The sequence below is a fragment of the Epargyreus clarus genome, unplaced genomic scaffold (genome assembly GCF_041222505.1).
Source record: "Epargyreus clarus isolate Ecla_fem2 unplaced genomic scaffold, WU_Ecla_fem_2.2 ptg000009l, whole genome shotgun sequence".
Lineage (NCBI taxonomy): Eukaryota > Metazoa > Arthropoda > Insecta > Lepidoptera > Hesperiidae > Epargyreus > Epargyreus clarus.
The window spans coordinates 8,859,587-8,879,480 of record NW_027332217.1 but is presented as its reverse complement, the minus strand read 5'-3'; the positions used below and the strand labels follow the sequence as shown (position 1 = coordinate 8,879,480).

Sequence of the window (19,894 nt, the reverse complement as noted above, 5' to 3'; positions counted from 1 at the left end):
TATAATTATATAAATTTATTTCAATTTATTTATAGAAGTGTGCTATTTAAATGTTCATTTTATCGTGAATTACATCGGAGACATTACATTAGAGCAACAATGATATTAATTAGTAATATACAAAAGTTGGCTAGCGAAGTATAAAATAGCGAACGATGACGAACTAGAAATAATCCATTTATTTAGTTACTAGGGATAAAAAAATCAATTAAATATCTGATTGCAATTACATCACTTAATAATTCATGGTGATATCGATAAAGTTTTATTGAAAAAAATAAATAAACGGAATCGAATACATAATTTCCGTAACCTATTGAGGGGTACTTTAAGCAAAGCTAAATTATTCAAAATATTTATCAATGGATTTTAAATATTATCTAATTATATTCTGATTAAAATTTGCGAAGCTGGTATATCTGAAGGATAAGGGTTTAAAAGACATGTTTAATACATATATTCAAAACTACACATGGAGTTAAATCCTAAAAAGAAAATAAAAATGTCATGAGGCATAAGTAAATTTATTTGTTTGTCCATTTACACTTAAATGAGAGGCATTCCTAGGCCATGTATATAAAAGTGTTGATATCTTCGTCATCACGGCGCATATATTTATGTTCGATGAGCCATTCTAACTGTTCTTTTATCATCTTTTTAGACGGTAGGAACATGTTCTTGAGGATTTCAACTAACTCGCTCTGTAAAATAATAGTGTTTATTCTTAAAAATAATGCAAATTGGAAGATGGTAGAACCCTTTGTGGTTCGACTATTCGACATTATTTCCGCCTTATAACAACAGCGTTAAGCGCTGCTGTATTCTGGTTTGAAGGGTGTGGTAAGGGAGACATACTCTTCCGAGGCGTTCCAGCTTAGACCTCAGGGGTAGCGACGCATCTATGGCCGACCTCAGGTAGGAATATCTATCTGTGGTTGATTACAGATGTCCATGGGCGGCAGTAGCCACTTACCATCAGGTGGACTGCATGCTCGTCTGCTACTCCCATATTATAAAAAAAGAAACATTGTCATAAGTTACTCTTAGGTGACTATTAAATGTTATTGCCATAGGTATAGTCTGCACCAAACTGCAGGTCCGCTCTGAACTTGTTGCGAGCAGGTGTAGTCAGTCAGTCAGACCGTAAATACGTCAAATTATAACAATAGTATAAACAAAGCATACACATTGCAATAATATTAAATGATCGCACATGTATATTTTGAGCAACATTTTATGCATGATGATATTTGAGTAACCCAAAATCGAAATCGAGTCTGGAACTCTGGTCATCTAAAATTGGAGTATCGTGAAATTATTCGCGCCAATATATCCTCCGATTAGTTTGGTAATACTTATAAATACATCAACAATTAGTTCATCGGCGTAATTTATTAATAAGGTCATTGCAGTTATCGTACTAGTTCAAATGCGTATTAACCCTTGAATTTTAAGTGTTACTCATCATCATCAACCCATTACTGTTCCACTGCTGGGCACGGGTCTCCCCTCAGAATGAGAAGGATTAGGCCATTAAGTGTTACTAGAATAATGTAATGTTTATGGACCAGATCAATATCAGAGATTTAAATGAATAATATTATAGTAAAATACAATACCTGAAGTGCTGTATTCGTGATACGTTTTCTCATCTTCAGTATTTTTATGATGGCCTCTTGGGTCCGTAAAATACGAAGTTGAACAATGGAATGATTGTCCTCCAGCTGCGAGCGTTCAGTACTTAACTGTAACCTGCCAATTAAATTAATTTTACCTCTACGTTGAGGTTTAGCATTTTTTACAAGGGCGAACTCTTGATTCACCCAGAAAGTGGTATTCTCGGAAAAATCTTTAGGGTTTTGAACTAAAGGTTCATAACACAGTAACTGTCTCTTTAGTTTAGGAAAAGCAACTAGAGACCACAGTGTCCTTCTCAATTCTGGATCAGGTAACTCTGTTGCAAGCCTCAAGTTCTCGTAAGTTACCTTATCCATTGGTCTTTGATTCCACGCAAACAATACAGCCATTTGGAAAGTGGTCACATCTAAATCAAATCTGCCAACGGAATTTGCGAAAGTGATTGTTCCATTGCTCATATGGTGATACCACTGAAGTTTCCGGCCTGAATGCTTCTTTTTGTAAAAATCTTCAACCTCTGGTATGTAGTCCTCCAATTCCAAGGGAAGGCTCACAGTTACCCTCTCAGAGCCTCTTGCCCAAGCACCTGCATTGAGTATCTTAATATTAATAGCATCGTGACGAGTTGTTTCTCCTCTAAACTGTGTGTTGAGATCTTCACTGACTTTTATATCTTGGAACATTCGAGCTAGTTTATTGACATAATCAGCTGGCATTCCCACTTCACGCAACCATTCGACCATGTCTTCCTCCTTCTCTGAATCAGCACTAGAATCTAGGATTAACCTCCTTGTGAGATGAGCCTTGTGATACCTCATGAAAACATCCTTATTTTCTATATATTTCAGCACTAGTAGGACATCCCTTAAACGGGATTCAATTTGCTCACTGGTTAAACGTTTACTTAATGGTGTTTTCCGTAACAACATATCACAGTAGTTGGCCAGTAACTCAGGACACTTGCTCTCTGGAGCAGTGCCCTTGCTACCACGTATGAGGGCTGACGATGGCAGTTCAAGTTTGAACACTGTTGTGTCATTAACAACACACTTATAAGCTTTGTCCCTTGCGGTTAAAAATCGGGGATCATCGATAAAAGCATCCTTTACTAAACCACTGAACATCTTGAATAGGTCCAATAATCGTTCCACATACTTTTCAGAATCTGTAGTAATAATGTCTGCTGATGCAACCATGTCTGCTAACCCAGCAGACACAATATGAGCTTCCAGATCCCTCAAAATAGGTGTAACTCCTTCAGGAACTCTATCCAACAGACAAAACATGAGTTGAAGTTTTTCAGTTTCTCCAGCCTTTATTAGGGGTGCACTTTCAGCTAAGAGTGTAGGGAGGTGTTCCCCTATGAGCACCTTTTCACAACACTGAGTGAGGACTGCAACACTTCCACTCCCCGGCTCCAAATACCTGTGAGCTCGAGCTTCTTCCTCCTTGAGTCGAAGATCTGCATACTTCATGTAAGACTGCACACCATTTGCAAGTAGATGTTCATTGGCCTTTAGCTTATAGAACTCTTCAGTAGCTTGCATGTAAGCGGCCTCAAAATTTTCTCTATATATTTGCAACTTGTCAATGGAATTGGAGCACAAATTAACTGGAAGTAAAATAATATCATTATTTTTTAGTTTTATAGTAGAACAGGCTTGCAATTCACCTTAAATTACTGCAATCCTTAACATCTATTACCAACCTCAAGTAGGGTGGAAGTCCTATGACTGAAGCTTAAATTGGATTACTATACAATATATTGGAGCACTTACCACACAAGACTGCTGCTATAAAGCATAAAATACATAGGGTGTGCCAAGCAATTAACTAAAAAGTTTTAGGTGAGATTTAGTGTAAAAGCTTTAGTGTAGTGTATACATTTGCATTTATCAAGCATATTTGTTGTGGGACATACCATATGATTCTCTGACTCCAATCACAAGTTGGGAGTCAAATGATTCTCCATTTCTCTCTGCTTGCACAAGCTTCATGGCAGAATCCTGCAACCTTTGCTTAATGTCCACAAAGATGCTCTGGTTCCATGAATCCAACATTAACTTTCTGACCAGACTGTCTTCATTGTTATTATTATTATTTTTCTTCTGAGAGCTTGAGGAGTTGGGGGTGGTAACCTTGCTTATATTGTTTATAGAATTTTCCAATTGCCGAAAAGGTGTGGGCAGGTAGTTGCACTGGGTAAAAAACTTCCCCCATTCTGCTATATATGCTTTGAGCAAAGCCTGATCTTCCCGCTGAGCCAATACTCGTACCTGGGCTTGCTTGATGTACATCATTATATCTTGTTGCAGCGCATCTCGTAATTTATACGGGCCCCTTTCATCCCAAAGGCAGACAGAATGTACCGCCCCGAAAAGATCCTGCCATTCTGTTTGAGTAACCGGTTCCTGCTTTAACAACTTTAGGACTATGGGACGCATGGAAGGCCATTTATCTTCGAAGGTTACTTGTCCTTTATCCTGCAAAAGGGTCAAATTATAATTCGTTCCAGTCGATTTTTTTACTTTTTTCAATTTGCTAAGTTACTACATACCTTTAACATGACTTATTAATACGAATACTCTTCTTAACAACCGAAATACACTTATCATATCATTTAAAATAGGTAGTTCTATAATTTATTTCTTAGATCTATATCTACAGGAGGCATATAGTAATCGAAAACTGTATCTGTACTGCTGCTGCCATGTTGTTTGTCTTGTCAAGTGATGTCAAATCGATGGTATGTTTGTGACTCTGTGTGATTATTAAAATACGATAGGGTTGTATTGTATTATGTCCCTATTATGGTACAATCACTATTAAGTTTACAAGGTATGGCCCTTTTGAGCTTATTCCACTTAGCTGATAAGCAAAAGTTTAAATCAATGTTCTTAATTGTAAAATCGAAGACATATGCAATCTTAAATAATTGTTTGGCTAAATTAAGTTTATTTCATCATCTATGGCCGTACACATACTTTTTGGTGCTTGTAGCGGAAGCGTCACTAGCGATCTTAGAGTTGCTAGGTTTCAAAAACTACCTAAGAAGCGGGTAAATTTAATATTGATCAATATTTGACATAAGGCCATACAAATAAATATTTAAAAATATTTTTATATTCATAAATTACAATTAAATTCGTAATTTAATAAATGAATCTAAAACCCAAGAAGTTCTTACCTGCGGAAATTGTAAAGTCATAAAGCTGACAACAAATAACTATAGACAATAAAGTACAGTTGTTAAATTTGTTTTTGAAAACCGCCCCACGCATAAAAGAAATTGTCGGCCAATAAAATTGAAATTCAGTCTTATCATCATGACTCATGGCTTACTAACTTTTTTGATGTAACTGTCTTCATGAGTATTATTGTCATGTCAATATGTCAATTGTCAATTGTCATAAACTCATAATCATTTACAAACTGGCCATGTTCGTTCTTATCATTTAAGTGCAATAATAATAAATCTAACAAGAAATAAATCCTTACTAAATAATCGGCGTCTCTAATAGGTGGCTTTATATCAACAATAATAAACAAAAATGTCTACATTTGGAGAAATAAGTGAGCCGTCAAGCCGAGCTACTTGGGAAGATTGGGATGATTTAGCCGGCGATGGCCAATTGCCTGAGTAAGTTAACTTTATCATTATAAATCAAGCCTATTTAGTTATATTAGGATCTAGAACAGTTCTACTACACTCACAGCCCAACACTAGGATTCCCTGTGTCGTGGGTGCCATGGACACACACATAGACAAATACACAAACACCCAGACCCAGAAACAGAAATCTAAATTTATCATTTAGACATCTGTCTGGCCGGGGATCGAACCCGAGACCCTCCGCCACGCGGGTCGTCAATTGATCAAATGATCTTCGAGTGTAAATAAAGTATTATATATTTTCTGAGTAGTGTATGTATGTTAATGTTCTATTTAAAATATATTTAAATGTTTCGAAAATTATCATGGTTCTTAAGATATAAGAGGTTGGTTAGAAATTTAAGAATTATGGATATTTCTTTACTTTTTTTTTACAATTTGTTATTTGGTCTTGATGTAATAAAAAATACATACTACAATACAATACATAATACAAGTGTTGTCATATTTTTACAGATTGCAATGGGAGACCCCTTTGGAATTACCAGAAAAAGTGGACAACTTTGTATTGATTGAAAGCAGGGATGATAGCATTCTTAGTGAGGAAAAGAAAAACATTCTGGAAATAAATTGTATAAAAAAAGCAAATTTGCGCTTATACAAAACCCAAACAGGAGCTAATAAATATATTTGTATTATAAAAGATTGTGATATGATGCTGTCCAGTGATGTAGTTAAATTGTTGAAAGATATAATTACTAGAAGTAAGGTAATTGTTACAATTGTCGTGAAATCCATTTGTGAATATCAAACAGAGCAGCCTACATTACAGTCATGTATAATAAGAAAAGTGACTACTACAAATAAATTGAATTTAATGAAAATAGACTATCCTAAATTGGAACAGCCTAATATCATATCTGGTGTCTCTGCAGGAGGTAATATTTTATTTTTAAATAGCTTTTAACTAATAAATACAAAAACATAGTATTTTAATATTATTTAAGAGGTTATATTACGACATAAATAACTCTAGTCCGAGTCTACTAGGCTAAAGATCCTCTACAAAGTATTGACATACTTTAACATTAAAAATAATGTAAGGTTCTTACATAAGGGGCATACATACATGTACACATCAGTGTGTCTAGACAAAGGTTCAGAAGAATATTGTAAAAAAATGTAAAATACTGCTCCCAATTATTTTTAGAGTTATCCTTTAAAATTCAGTTTTTTTAATTGAGACAATTTGGTAGCAACTGACATATGGGCTACTTTTTTAAAATCTAATTTACATTTCAGTCTTTAATCTGAGGGAGCATTTGGGTCTGTCTGCAACATCACTGGTTTTTTACATGGAAAGCTCAACTGAGTACCAGATAGAAGATATGCAAAAATTACTACAGAAAATAGATATATCTCAAGCACGACAAATCAAGCAAAGCAGTATTTTGAACTCAAACTTGTACATGTGATTTTATATAAAAATATACAATTTTATTATGTATTTTTTTTCAGGATTACCTAATCTACTTACTGTTGGAATGGTTTATTTGATAAAGAAACAGAAAATTGTTAAAATCAATAAAGGAAATCGTAAATCCTGAGGATTAATATTTGTTTAATAATTATTATAGATATTTCGGTTTTAAAAAATATATGTAAATATTATATTGCAATACCCCAGCAGGGTGCATGCTTGTACTCAAATTAATTTGGAAGACCTGACTATGAAAATAGGTATGAGTAATATAGAATTTGAATTTGAAAATTAAAATCGTGAATAGGGAATATGCACATTTTTATTTTATTATTTTAAACCACTTATCACATCGTTTTAACATAGTAAAAAATATAAACAATTTTATTAGTGTTTGAAATATTTTTTAAAAAAATATTTAAAGTATCAATAAAATTTGACACATTTGAACGCCGCCATTTTACGCGCTCTTTGAATGACGTCACGTAGCGTGATTTGTATTGATATTGATGATAACTGTATGCACATAAAGGTATTATTAAACATTTTCAGGTTTCATCGCTATTTACATCTTGGGAAAGGCTAAATAACCAATTTATAAATATTTCCTAGAGTTATTGTGCAAAACTACTACTATAAATACATTATACAGGGTGAATTTTTCAAACAGGCCTTCAAGGCCAAATCCTAAACTATAAGGATTAGCGAAAAATGCAGAAAGGAGTTACGAGGCCGATTTTGATAAAAACTAAAACTGCATTATTAGTTTTTTAAAATATATTTTTCCTTAGCCGGAAATCGAACGAGTGCATTTTATAAAAAAATACACCCGGGTGGTAGAACCCTTTGTGGTTCGACTCCGGCGGCACCACCGCCACACCTATTTCTATCTAATAACAGCAGTGTTAGGCGCTGCTGTGAGAGAAGGGAGACAGACTTTTCCGAGGCGTTCCAGCTTAGTCCTCAAGCGGCGCACCTGTGGCCGACCTTAGGTGGGAATATCTAATCCTATCTGGGGATGATTACGGATGTCGTTGAGCGGTAGTAACTATGTACTTACCATCAGGTCGACTGCATACTCGTCTGCATTAGGTGGACTGTATGCTCGTCTGCTACTCCTATATTATATAAAAAAATAATATTAACAAAATAAGTTATGATCACTTAAATATTTCTGTATTGACCTATGCATAAAAACCAGTTTATTCATTTTGCATATTTTAGGTAAATAGTCCGATTGCGCTTTGACAAAACTACTTTCAATCATTGTTCTTGATTATTCCTAATAATACTATGTAGAAAAATCGCACTAGGTAATGAATAACACTGTAGGAATATAGACAAAAACAATTTTTCTCTCAAACAGTTTGAATATCGACGCCAATAAACATCGTAACACGCTATGTGACGTCATTTTTCGATTCGACCAATGGGAATGCGTTTTGCAAATTTGAATTTCGCTCGCGTAATTTACGATTTTTGATTAAAGTTTTAAACAATTTAAAACGAAATACAGAAAAAATAATGGTTTAGATGTAATTTCACCGACCGTAATGTACCGAGGAAAAAAATAACAAACAAATCTAAATCACATGCATATTCCCTATTGTCATTGGTTTTTGATAAGTAAGTATTCATTGGACAGTCCAAGGTGGGTAAAAATAGAGTTCAAATATTCCATTGCATATGAAACGTAATCTTTGAATGGAAGCTTCAAGCTTTCTTTTAATAAAAGCGTGGTAAATATAACATTTTCCGGCAAAACGTCGCATCGTGTTGTATTGTTATACTATGTCCACCTTAAGAGTAAGACTAGGTAAACTGTGGCGGTAATCATGGTGTTTGAGATATTGGAATCTTGTAAACCCCTTGGATATTTTACCTGCAGACATAGATTAGTAAAGATACTTCGCCGCCTTGAAATTGAATGCAGCCACAAACGGCTTATTATAGTATGTTCTTTTTTTGAATTCTTGACAAATAAAAACATTTTTAGAGAAAATTTACGAATAAATAACGAATACTGCGTAATTTACAATTACAATGTACAATTTACATACTAAATAAATAATTATTTCAAATATTTTAGGGACATTTTAGCACGGAGACGTGGCAAAACTTTTTTACGCAACTGTTTCAATTCTCAAAACTGGGTACATTTTCTTGTTAGGAGTGAGAAATCTTTACTAATCTATGCCTGCAGAATAAAATTTAAAAGCCTTGAATCCTATGATGCATTTCACGCAAAGGTGATCAACTTCCACTTTTACTTTATTTACAAGGAGTAGTATAAAGCTTCGATCACTAATAGTTCTTATTAGTGATCGAAGGTATAAAGCTACATTTCTTGAGTGTATCACAATAAAAGAAACATTTGGAGGAAGATGATATATTTTCATAAATACTTTATAACAATGACAATTATGACAATTGGCTTCCCGCCAGAAGTCAATTTCTCCCGCCACGCCGCACCTCGCCTCACCGCACCACTGAATAAAAATCATTCTACCACAGTAATATGGGTATGTGTTTTTAAATTCCAATAGCGGGAAAAACATAGAAACCCAATTATCTTTAAGTTTCTTTATTTAACATCAATACATTTAACACAATATTACATCGTTAAAGATAATTTTACATAAATTCATGAGGAAAACAAAATTAAAATTTATCAGAATTCATAAACATAAGCACAGCCTATTGAATCGCAGACCAGTTAAGTTTGGTTTGTTTGAAGTGTAAATAAACAATTCGCTACTGAATATAAAAAATCAACTTTACAAATTATAACTGTAATGAATTTGAGTAATATTGTTCACATTATTAGTAAAGATAAAAATATTTATTTCAATGTAGGGGGTCTTACAATCTCAATTCCAGTAAATTTAAATGATTATAAAATGTCAATAATTTCATCCATTATGAATTATCGGCCGTCACCCTAATTTTTTACATATAAAACTTTGCTGGTAGTGTTATTTTTTAATTTGGATGAAAGATGTGGAAATCTACAGCGGGATTGTCTCATACATCATTATTGGTAACGTAAAAAATTATATTCCGTTTTTTTTTCATGCTTCAAATATTAATTTCCTCATCATTCACCCAATTTAAGTTCAACTGAGATTTCATTTTAAAAGGCTCTTATAATAATTGTAAGTTACTACAAAAATCATCAAAATAAATTATATTACGGAGTAAATTGTGGCGCTACGTTGTATAATATCTACACAATAATAATAGGCACATTCAGTTTTGTTTCTTTCAATATTTATCAAATGGAGGCGTTAAAAAAATATTATTATTTTATACAATAATTAAACCTACACTGAAAGCTATAAAACTATGTACTACGGTTATATCAATCTGTTACTTAATTAACTAGGTACATCACATTATTAATAAGCTTTACGGGTACACTTGTAGTGCTTAAATTTTTATTTCTTAACGCAATGCCAAGATTCGATAAACTTAACTTAGATCTATTTAAATTAAATTAAAAATGGCAAAATGCTTAATTTATCATGATTTGCTCAAACTACCGCAAAAATTAGGTGTCATAATTATGTACTGGGACAACAATTATATCTGGACGACCACCGAAGCCTCTAAAGCCGGTACTTCACAATAATTTCTACACTTCACAGTCTGTAGAAATCAACTTACCTTATATTATTTTTAACCAACTTCAAAAAGGAGGAGGTTCTGGATTTGGTTGTAAGTATTTTTTTTTATTTCAATACCTTCGTAAGCGAGTAAGTAATACTGGCCACCAGTATGGAAAATGCTTTATTTTTTTTATATCAAGGAAAATAATCATTTACAGCTAAATAATGAGACATTATTTAAAATTGTATTGTGCGGTAAGTACCCACTGACTCAACTAAAAAAAGTTTTGCATAAATCTTAGTTTGTTTTTCTTTCAACAATTTCCAAGCAAGATACAATGTTTTACTACTGTCAGGTAGAAAATACTTTTATGCATGTATCATGTTTAGACTATTTTTACTCTTTAAATGATATGACCGGTACCTGCTAGTTTAATGTAGACACAATTCAATGAACATTCATTATAGTTGCAATAATTTCGCATTATAACTATTATAGCATAGAATTCCTAACTTTTGCAATAGTTTGAACAACTTTTTTTTTCACTTATTTTATGAAGTTAACATTGAGTGCCCTCATAAATATAACATTATTGAAAATACTAATAACACAATATTGTTGTAAGTATGTCGCACATATCAGTGTCAACATACGATTATTTCGCCTATTTCAAATACTGGGAAAATTGTACAATTATTTGTGTATTAATTTTTCGAAATAATAAAAAAAATCATTGTGCGGTTTCTCGGTCCTACAAAATTGTACTAACATTATCTCTAATCTGTAATTATGAACAGATTAGACTGTTATTTTTTTTGTCGTTTTTCGTATTTGGGGTTCGTCCTTTTCCACGTAGTGAGAAATAAGCTTTAACTTGGTAAGCTTGTCGTAAGCTGATATTATACATATAATATAATCCTAAGGACCTGCTTTTAGAAGTACTCTTTTAATAGACGAAATAATCAATTACATTTTTTTTCTTAACTCTTATTTATATATTTTGACACATTAGTTATATTTATAAACTTTATTACATAATACAAGACATTTCGATTATGTACGTAGCATGTTTAATGCTATCTGCGTTGTATAAAAAAATATATACATATATAAATGTATTTGTACTTTACCAATAGGCACACGCCGCCTATATGATTAGTTGACAAACTATATTATAATATTGGTTTGACAATTCTTATGTAGATACATCTTATGTGTGCTTTATAAGAGAAACATTCTTTATTAAATATTATATAATAAATATATTTGTTTGCAATAAATGATGTCATTAAAATATAAATTGTATGTATGTATGTATACATAATTATATAAGGTATAGTATTAATCATTCTTGTAATTATCACTCAGATCATTTCTCATGTTAAGCCTATTAATATCTCAGGTAAATTTTAAAGAATATTTTTCTACTGTACTGCGAAATGGAATCTAAACAACGAACATACTACATAGTCTTGAAGTAATGACGCCTCAATCTTGCAGTTTTTCAAGTTTTCTGACAAATTGTACAAAAGCAATACACTGACTTAACATTTTAAATACAAATGTAACATGAAAAATATTTAAATAGCGTGTATAAAAAATAGTCTCACTTTTGTTAAACAAATTGTGAAGATAAATTTATCATCACAATTTTGATATTGGAAAAATATATTAATATTAGGAGCTTTGCAGACTTAAAGTTAGAACTATATAAGTATGTCCGGTGTTTAGTTTCCCTTATTAAATTATAATTATGCCTCCTGTATGCATTTCGCAGCTGCTATTATAAGATAAAAAGGGAGCATAAAGTTAAATGCTTAAATCTTAATTAATTTTAAAGCTAATTAAGCTAAATATATTTTTGGTATTATATTAAATATCTTTTTGTAAATATGTAAAGAAAAAACGTAGCTTTCTAATCATATCTAAAATATGATTCTAGTAAACCTAAGGATACATAAATATACAACTACGACATTCATGTAACAGAACAACTCAGCAGTAATGTCTTAGGGAATTTACAAAACATCTTAATATATGCATAAGCCCATCAAGACTCGTTGGAATGGTACTTTACATATTTTCATTCAAATGAAATCCGCCAAATTAATTTCAATGACGTGTCTCATAGTTCTTTTGATATGCCATATTGTATGCAACAAACTCATTTAAGAAATATTTACGTAATGATGAAAAAATCGAACAAATAGTTATATTATCACTGATATGGTTTGTATAATCCCTGGAGGATCAACTAAATTTTTTAAGTGTTCGTTCCATACAATTAAATGCCTCATACACTTACTTAACACATTTGTATATCTTTAAATATATGCTACCAATATATAGTTTAAAAGCTTGATTCCTATTTTACATTTTTTTTACAGAATTATAAACATATTAAAATACCGTGAAGACACTTGCACGAATGAGTTACGTTTGAACAATGAATAACTGCAACAATAAGGTAAAAGTAAAAAAAAGGTCATCTTTATATTTTCTTATTATAACTGTCGCTAAAAGTTACGAGGGAAAGAACGGGTGTTGTCATTCTCGTGTTATATTTTTCAAATTTTATAATTACCACTAATAAAATAAAGAAAAAAATAAATACCACCAAAGTATTTATTTTTCAATTTTTTAAATTGACATTATTACACAATATTATGTAATATAAATAACTTTATAATTTGTTGTATATATGGTTTTAATAGCTCACATTATAAAATGTTTGCATTTATATGTTTTATCTGATATGAATAAAGGATGTATACCTATTATTATATTAAAAGTAAAAATATTTTAATATCAATGTCTCATATGGGATAATCCAGGACATCTACACAGAAGACTTATATACTTCGTAAAAAAATAAGAAATCGGTAAGGATAAATAACGTTAAAAATGTATAATCTTATCATTCATATACAAAAAAATCCAAGATACACTTTAAGTGGCTGATTCTTGGAAAGAGCTTATTTAATTTCCATTTACACACCAATAGAAATAAGTAACTGTATACATATAAATACATTTTTGACACTTTGGCTTAAGGAAAAGTTATGTTGTTATTCTTAACTTAACATCTTTCATGCAAGTCATATAATTTATATTTGATCATTTTATAAAGAAAGTGTATATTAATTTGTTTTGTATATCAATAATACAGTCATTGTCCATTTATAATACAAATATGACATGACTAGTTGTAGTTAAAACGTTTGTCCTAACATTTTTTATCTCGATAAAATTTTCGATTCGAAATTACCAGTTAACGACAGTGCACCATTTTAAAATAAATATTAATCATAAATATTATAACAAATACATTCTTTTGAAATTTACCCCAACATATAACAAAAATACATTACTATAATTTCCAGCTATGCTACCCTTTGCTGCTCTTATAAATTTTATTTACACTAACAACTTACATACACCTATTATGGCCTCTAAAACAGTAATGTAGGTGTGACTTATTACAACAATTAGTTGCCATGCTAAGCTTTCTAATGACTAACTCTAAACATTTTTTACCATACAAAAATAAAATTGTCTTCGACAATCAAGCTTTTATATGATAAAAATAAATCTGAAAATAACTTTGGAGGTACATAGAACAGCCTTTCGTTATAGTAATAATTATTCAATCTGTTAATTGTTACCTCTACATTTTATGCAATCCACCGTCATTTTTTCCCAATTTTACATTTCCGAGTATTGTGTTCACATATTCAGAAGTCTTCCCAGCTATTTTAATTTCTGAAATAATAAATAATGTCAATTAAATATAAAGAAATTTCACAATAAGTTTATATATTTTACTCATAATGAATAAAAAAATATATAAATAGCTCACCTGTAGCTGTGTTGACTATGCCAGTGATATGTGTGGACCAATCCACATTATTATCTGGATTGGTAACCCTATTACTTATTATTTCTTTCATTTGGTTGATCCCATGTAACAGACGTCCTGGAGATATTAAAATCACATGTTTAGTATCACATTCGGAAGGGTCGACATGTATAAAAGCGTTGCAAAGCGCTGCCGCAATGCAATATCGTTGTAAATTGAGCGTAATGGCAATGCATCACAAAGCCTGCTGCTACCCAGTACATTTTACGGGGCGCGTTATTCGGCGCGAATTTCAACATTGCGGCGAGAGGAGACGCCAATTTTGGCAATATGCAATGCTTTTTGTATCAGCCCTAAGAACCTCATTATGTCAAAATTGTGTCAAGAAATTTTATAGGTGGTAGAACCGTTTGTGGTTCGAGTCCGGCGGCACCACCGCCACACCTATTTCTGCCTAATAACAGCAGTGTTAGGCGTTATGCTATGTACTGTGTTCCATTTTGAAGGGTGTGGTAAGGGAGACATACTTTTCAGAGGCGTTCCAGCTTAGTCCTCAGGGGTAGCGGCGCATCTGTGGCCGACCTCAGGTAGGAATATCTAATCTTATCTGGGGTTGATTAAAGATATCCATGGGCGAAAGTAGCCACTTACCATCAGGTGGACTGCATGCTCGTCTGCTACTCTTATATTATCGAAAAAAGAAACAATGTATTAAAAAGCTGGATGTAACAATAAAAAAGTATTATGAACTTACGGTGTTCTTGTTGCAAGCCATATAGTTTTAATTTATTAGCTTCATGTTGAGCTTTCTTCTTTAATCTGCAAGCTCTGGAGGCAAGTTTATTTTTCTCCTTTCTTGTTTTTGGCCTCACATTAAATGGTAACTCACTGACTGGTATCATATCATTAATGATTTTTCCTAATTTGTCCAATTCTTTGCCAATCACATACAATTTCCGTGGATTTGGCGTCAAGTCATTTCCATCTCCCTTTCGTGCTTTTCCACTGCAAACAATAAATTTATTTTGTACTTTATAAAACAAAAATTTTGAAAGTTTCTCTATTGGAATAAGAATTAGTATGTAAAATCAACTACATAATTAATATTACTTAAATTACCTATGTTTGATGCCTCTCACACTGCAATTAGGACTAAATACAGGATCGGTAACTGAGTTTAAAATGTGTGGATCTTCCGATTTCTTCTTCAGGATCAATCTTTGTCCCTTGGGACCCTTGGCTTGCACATTATACTGCCAGAAGTACCTCTCCTTCTTGGAATTATGTCGAGCTTGTTTACTTTCTGTGCATTCATCATTTGATTCTGCAAAGACAAATATGGATGGAACAGGATGTCAATTTTGATAATCTTTTTTTAGAGATTGACAACATCATATACAGTATATTTTTTAAAGGTGTACTTCAGCAATTTTTCATAGTAGTCTTCATGTTAGAATTTAATATTGAATATTTTCTTTTTTTAGCTCTAACATTTATTTTCTAAATTTAATTTGAATTCAAAACTAATTAGGACGAATACAATACTACAAGGTAAAGCAGCATTTAGACCATACAAAAATCTGGTCATACCATCTGATGATAAATCCTCGTATCTGTCACTGTCCTCATCAGACTCTATATCTTTGTCTTCTTCATCCTGTGAGAAATCCCCAGTGCCAGGGCTTAGCAGACCCCCTGACAAAGATGAAACAGAGCCAGCCTCTGCCAAAGAGCTAGTTGATAACAGGTGTTTGCGGGGCTCCCTGCGTTGCCATATCTGCCAAATAATTAATAATAATAGTACATTACGATACGCGTGGCCAAAGTAGCCTATTTTTGCACGGCGTGAAGTTAGCGCCCGAGCGCAGCGAGGATACTAAACGCCGTGCACGTAATAGGCTACTTATGTCACAAGTATCGTATACTATTTTATAACTCGTGTGACATAAACCCGCTTATACTTGTGAAGTAATATGAAAAAATATGATAATTATTTTGAAACTAAAAAATACGAATTAAAAAAACAATAAAAATGTGACACAACCAAAACCATTGAAATTTGATGTGAAGAAGTCTTGATTTAGAAAATTTCTTAATTATTCTGCTCTTGTGATAAAGACAATTATCAGACATTAGCATTAGCAGAACCACAAAAGTTAAACTTGTAAAGACCCTTATCTTTTCCATATTCCTATATGCTTCAGAGACGTGGACACTGAAAGCAAGAATAAGAGCAAGAATTGATGCCCTTGAAATGTGGTGCTGGCGCAAACTGTTGGCTATTTCTTGGACAGCGCGCCGAACCAATGCGTCAATTCTCTCAGAACTGCATATTCGAACAAGGCTCTCCACGGTTTGCTTGCAACGGGTCCTGAAATACTTCGGCCACGTGGCACGACGAGACCCAGACAACTTAGAAAAGTTGATAGTCGTTGGTCAGGTGGCTGGAAAGCGTTGCAGAGGGAGATCGCCAACCCGATGGACAGATGTTGTCAAGAAAACTAGCAACACCACAATCTACAATTCCATACACATTGCACAGAATCGCAATACTTGGAAGACTATCGTAGACAAGGCTGTTCTTGATGGTCACGACCCTCAGTCATGAGGATTCGACTAAGAAGATAAAGACAAATCTAACACCACACATACGTCGAAATCTATCAAGCCATTTAGGCTACATACAGGCATCTAGACCAATGACTTATAATGGGAACTCCACCTAAACGATTTAAGGAAACATATGATAAGCAATCACATAATGTACACTAATACATGACTAATACTAGTAATACAGTAGAAAATCGATTATCCGGACCTCAGTTATAAATATTCGCGATTATTCGGATTGACAAACGTGAACAAGGAACTTTGTAATAACCCTTGCAAATCAGCCACATTTTGTGTGACATGTGCATTTAAATTCCGGAAAGTCACCAAATCGCAACTAAAAAGTTACTATAAAAAACCAAAAACCCGATTGCTAAAAATATAGCCTATGTTATCTCCAAAATTTAGACGAATCCAACGACACATCCTATGTCAAATTTAGTGGAGTCATTTGAGTTTGCCAAAGAATGAAAAATACATACCTAACAAACATATAGTCGAAAAACATTACCTTTCTAAATCGGTTTAAATAGCTTTTCTTCATAAACTCAATTATCCAAATTTTCGATAATCCGAACGTATCCACATATACGACAACAAATAGGTCACTTAGTTGAGATTCTACTGGAGTAGTATTATGGCTAATTTTGATAATGATTCCTAATTTAAATATCTCCTACTATGGTGTGTAGCGAAAATACACAGTCAAAACAAACAATAAAACTCGATACAGCCCAACAGTTAGTCTTATAGTGATGCTATTTCTTAGTATATACACAATGGCAAAAACATTTACAAATACATACGTCCAAAATAAAATATTAACATAATTATAGCTTTAATCAAAATACTCATTACTTACTTTTAATTTTTAAATGGCATTTAAAAGTATGAAACATTCATAACTATGTTTATTTTTTACAACTGTGAGGGTAGTGTCACGGATTAATAAATAGGTAGTGTATTAATATTCGTACGGTGTAGAAATCGGCTACTTTGGACACAGAAATGCGTGGCTAAAATGCGGGTTTAGGTCACAGTGTGTTATAATAGTACATTACAATACGAGGACGAAAAATTTTTTTCTGACAAGTGTGAGTTTGCAGGCCGAGCCGCAGGCGAGGACTGCAATCACACGAGTCAGAAAAACATTTTTCGTCCGCGTGTTGTATAAAATTTTATATTACGGGGTCGGAAATGGGGGTTTTGCGCACGCGAAGCGTGCGTAAAACGTCCATTTACGCACGCCGTGATATAAAAATATTTTCTAAGTAGATTCTTGACAAAAAAATTAACATCAATAATCTACCATCAGGCTTTAAAGTATTCTATTTTGAAGATAAGAAGTAGAGGAGAGAATTATAACATAACAAATATAGTATTAATGAAAACATATTTGTTAAAAACAAAAGTTTTCTGCGTATCATGACTAAGAGTCAATAAATCTGCATTGCAGATAAGATTATTGAGTAAAAACAAGTTTACATTCCAAATCAAAACAATCTTTGGTGTATCATACAATCAAATTAATCTTAACAATTATAATAACCTGTTCCATAGTAAGATGTGTTGGGGCAGACGATGACAGCTGTGTTTGTTGTGGTTTCATGCTAGTGGGGAATGGGGGTAGCACAGTTGACGCAGGAACTGACTGACCCAGTGTTATTTCACCACTGTACCCATCCATGCGCACAAGGAGTTCTGGCAAATGGTTCAATGGAGGAGCAAAACTAGAAGACGCAGAGCTGTGTTGGCTGGATGGTGAGAAGGCAAGCTGCGCACGACTGTAAGGACTGCATGGACTCTCAGCTGCCATCATGCTCGTTGTCTGCATAGAGTTGCCAGTCCTACGTGATCCACTCATCACTCCACCAATCTGTATGCAATACCCACTCTCCTCTGGTAGAAGTAAATCATCGAAATTTAAATCATCTAACAAAGTGTCCGGGTTGGCATTCAACTCTGCAAGGGTCGGCCCCATGATTAAATCAGCTTTGTCTACTTGAAAAATATCATCGTCCTCCATTTTAAAAGGCTCACACTTAGATGAGTTTTCATTTTCGTAAACAAGCTTTCCGTACTGCATATTGGGGACGCTGTGGAACGAGCCCGCCAGATTATCCTGCAAGCAATGTTCTAGCTCCGCGCTGAAGTCACCGAGGTCGGAACGCCGCTGCGGAATAGGCACGGAAGCTGACATTGTGCCTAATTCGAAGGGCGACTCCTGTTTTATCTCTAAGCCTGGGTCTAAAAGAAAGTCATGATTGTAAATAGAATCCGACATTGCACGTGTTTGTGTAGGATGACCTTGACGTAGAATAGTCTCGTTGATAGACTGGCGCACGCTTACGTCTTTATCGATTTTAATTCACGGCGAGGCCCACGTGTCGGAACTGTTTATTTACGACATCAAATTGACAATATTGTATTTACACTGCCCACATTATTATAAACACGAATAACACGAATCGATAACATTCTTCAATTACATAACTCAAACCACAAACAAGACCAAATAAAAATTCGTAAGTGCTTGATTATTCACAATGACTTTCGATATTGAATTTAAAATAAACCACGAATTTCACAAATATGTGTAATCATACGCGTATCCTCTTATTGCACTGTTGTACTCATTGAAAAAGTAAAACTCATTATCGTCTGAAACGTTTATTGATAATATTTTGCACACAATAACAATAACACTCGCACGAGACACAAGTTGGGAAGTAAACAAAGATTTTACGATATTATTATTCAGCAAATTCAAAGGTCATTAAACAAGGATAGATAATTTGAAATTCTGTATATCAGAAAGAGACAATATCTATTTGCTAAAGTAGGTGAAGGGGGGAAGCGGGAGAGGAATCTGCATATTGGCACTGGCAATAATAATGGCAATCTAAAAAGAAACAGTCGAAAAAAATAAAAACAATCTGGTGAATATTTTTTTTTTCTTTGTACATAACTTGTGACTGACTGGACTTTTATAATATTGTCTATTTAATATTATATATTATATTATCTGTCTTTTTATTAAAAATATAAATTATATAAGGAAATTATGACATTTGTGATGACGTTA

At 33.2% G+C, this 19,894-nt stretch overlaps 3 protein-coding genes across 3 annotated transcripts; 1 reads left to right on the top strand and 2 right to left on the bottom strand.

Moving 5' to 3' along the window:
• Positions 1-505: 505 nt before the first annotated feature.
• Cul5 (cullin 5) lies at positions 506-4,384 on the bottom strand. The gene is made up of 4 exons (XM_073076651.1): positions 4,196-4,384; positions 3,560-4,121; positions 1,620-3,250; positions 506-701 (listed from the first exon to the last, which is right to left on the bottom strand). Exons 1-4 carry the CDS (start codon positions 4,202-4,204, stop codon positions 564-566), a joined length of 2,340 nt encoding a protein of 779 aa, XP_072932752.1. The 5' UTR covers positions 4,205-4,384; the 3' UTR covers positions 506-563.
• Positions 4,385-4,944: 560 nt separating this feature from the next.
• On the top strand, positions 4,945-6,751 carry PSMG1 (Proteasome assembly chaperone 1). Its single transcript, XM_073076650.1, has 3 exons — positions 4,945-5,278; positions 5,768-6,189; positions 6,554-6,751. Exons 1-3 carry the CDS (start codon positions 5,190-5,192, stop codon positions 6,724-6,726), a joined length of 684 nt encoding a protein of 227 aa, XP_072932751.1. The 5' UTR covers positions 4,945-5,189; the 3' UTR covers positions 6,727-6,751.
• Positions 6,752-9,299: 2,548 nt separating this feature from the next.
• REPTOR (repressed by TOR) lies at positions 9,300-19,568 on the bottom strand. The gene is made up of 6 exons (XM_073076648.1): positions 18,359-19,568; positions 15,790-15,976; positions 15,319-15,523; positions 14,954-15,204; positions 14,200-14,316; positions 9,300-14,102 (listed from the first exon to the last, which is right to left on the bottom strand). Exons 1-6 carry the CDS (start codon positions 19,091-19,093, stop codon positions 14,008-14,010), a joined length of 1,590 nt encoding a protein of 529 aa, XP_072932749.1. The 5' UTR covers positions 19,094-19,568; the 3' UTR covers positions 9,300-14,007.
• Positions 19,569-19,894: the final 326 nt, after the last annotated feature.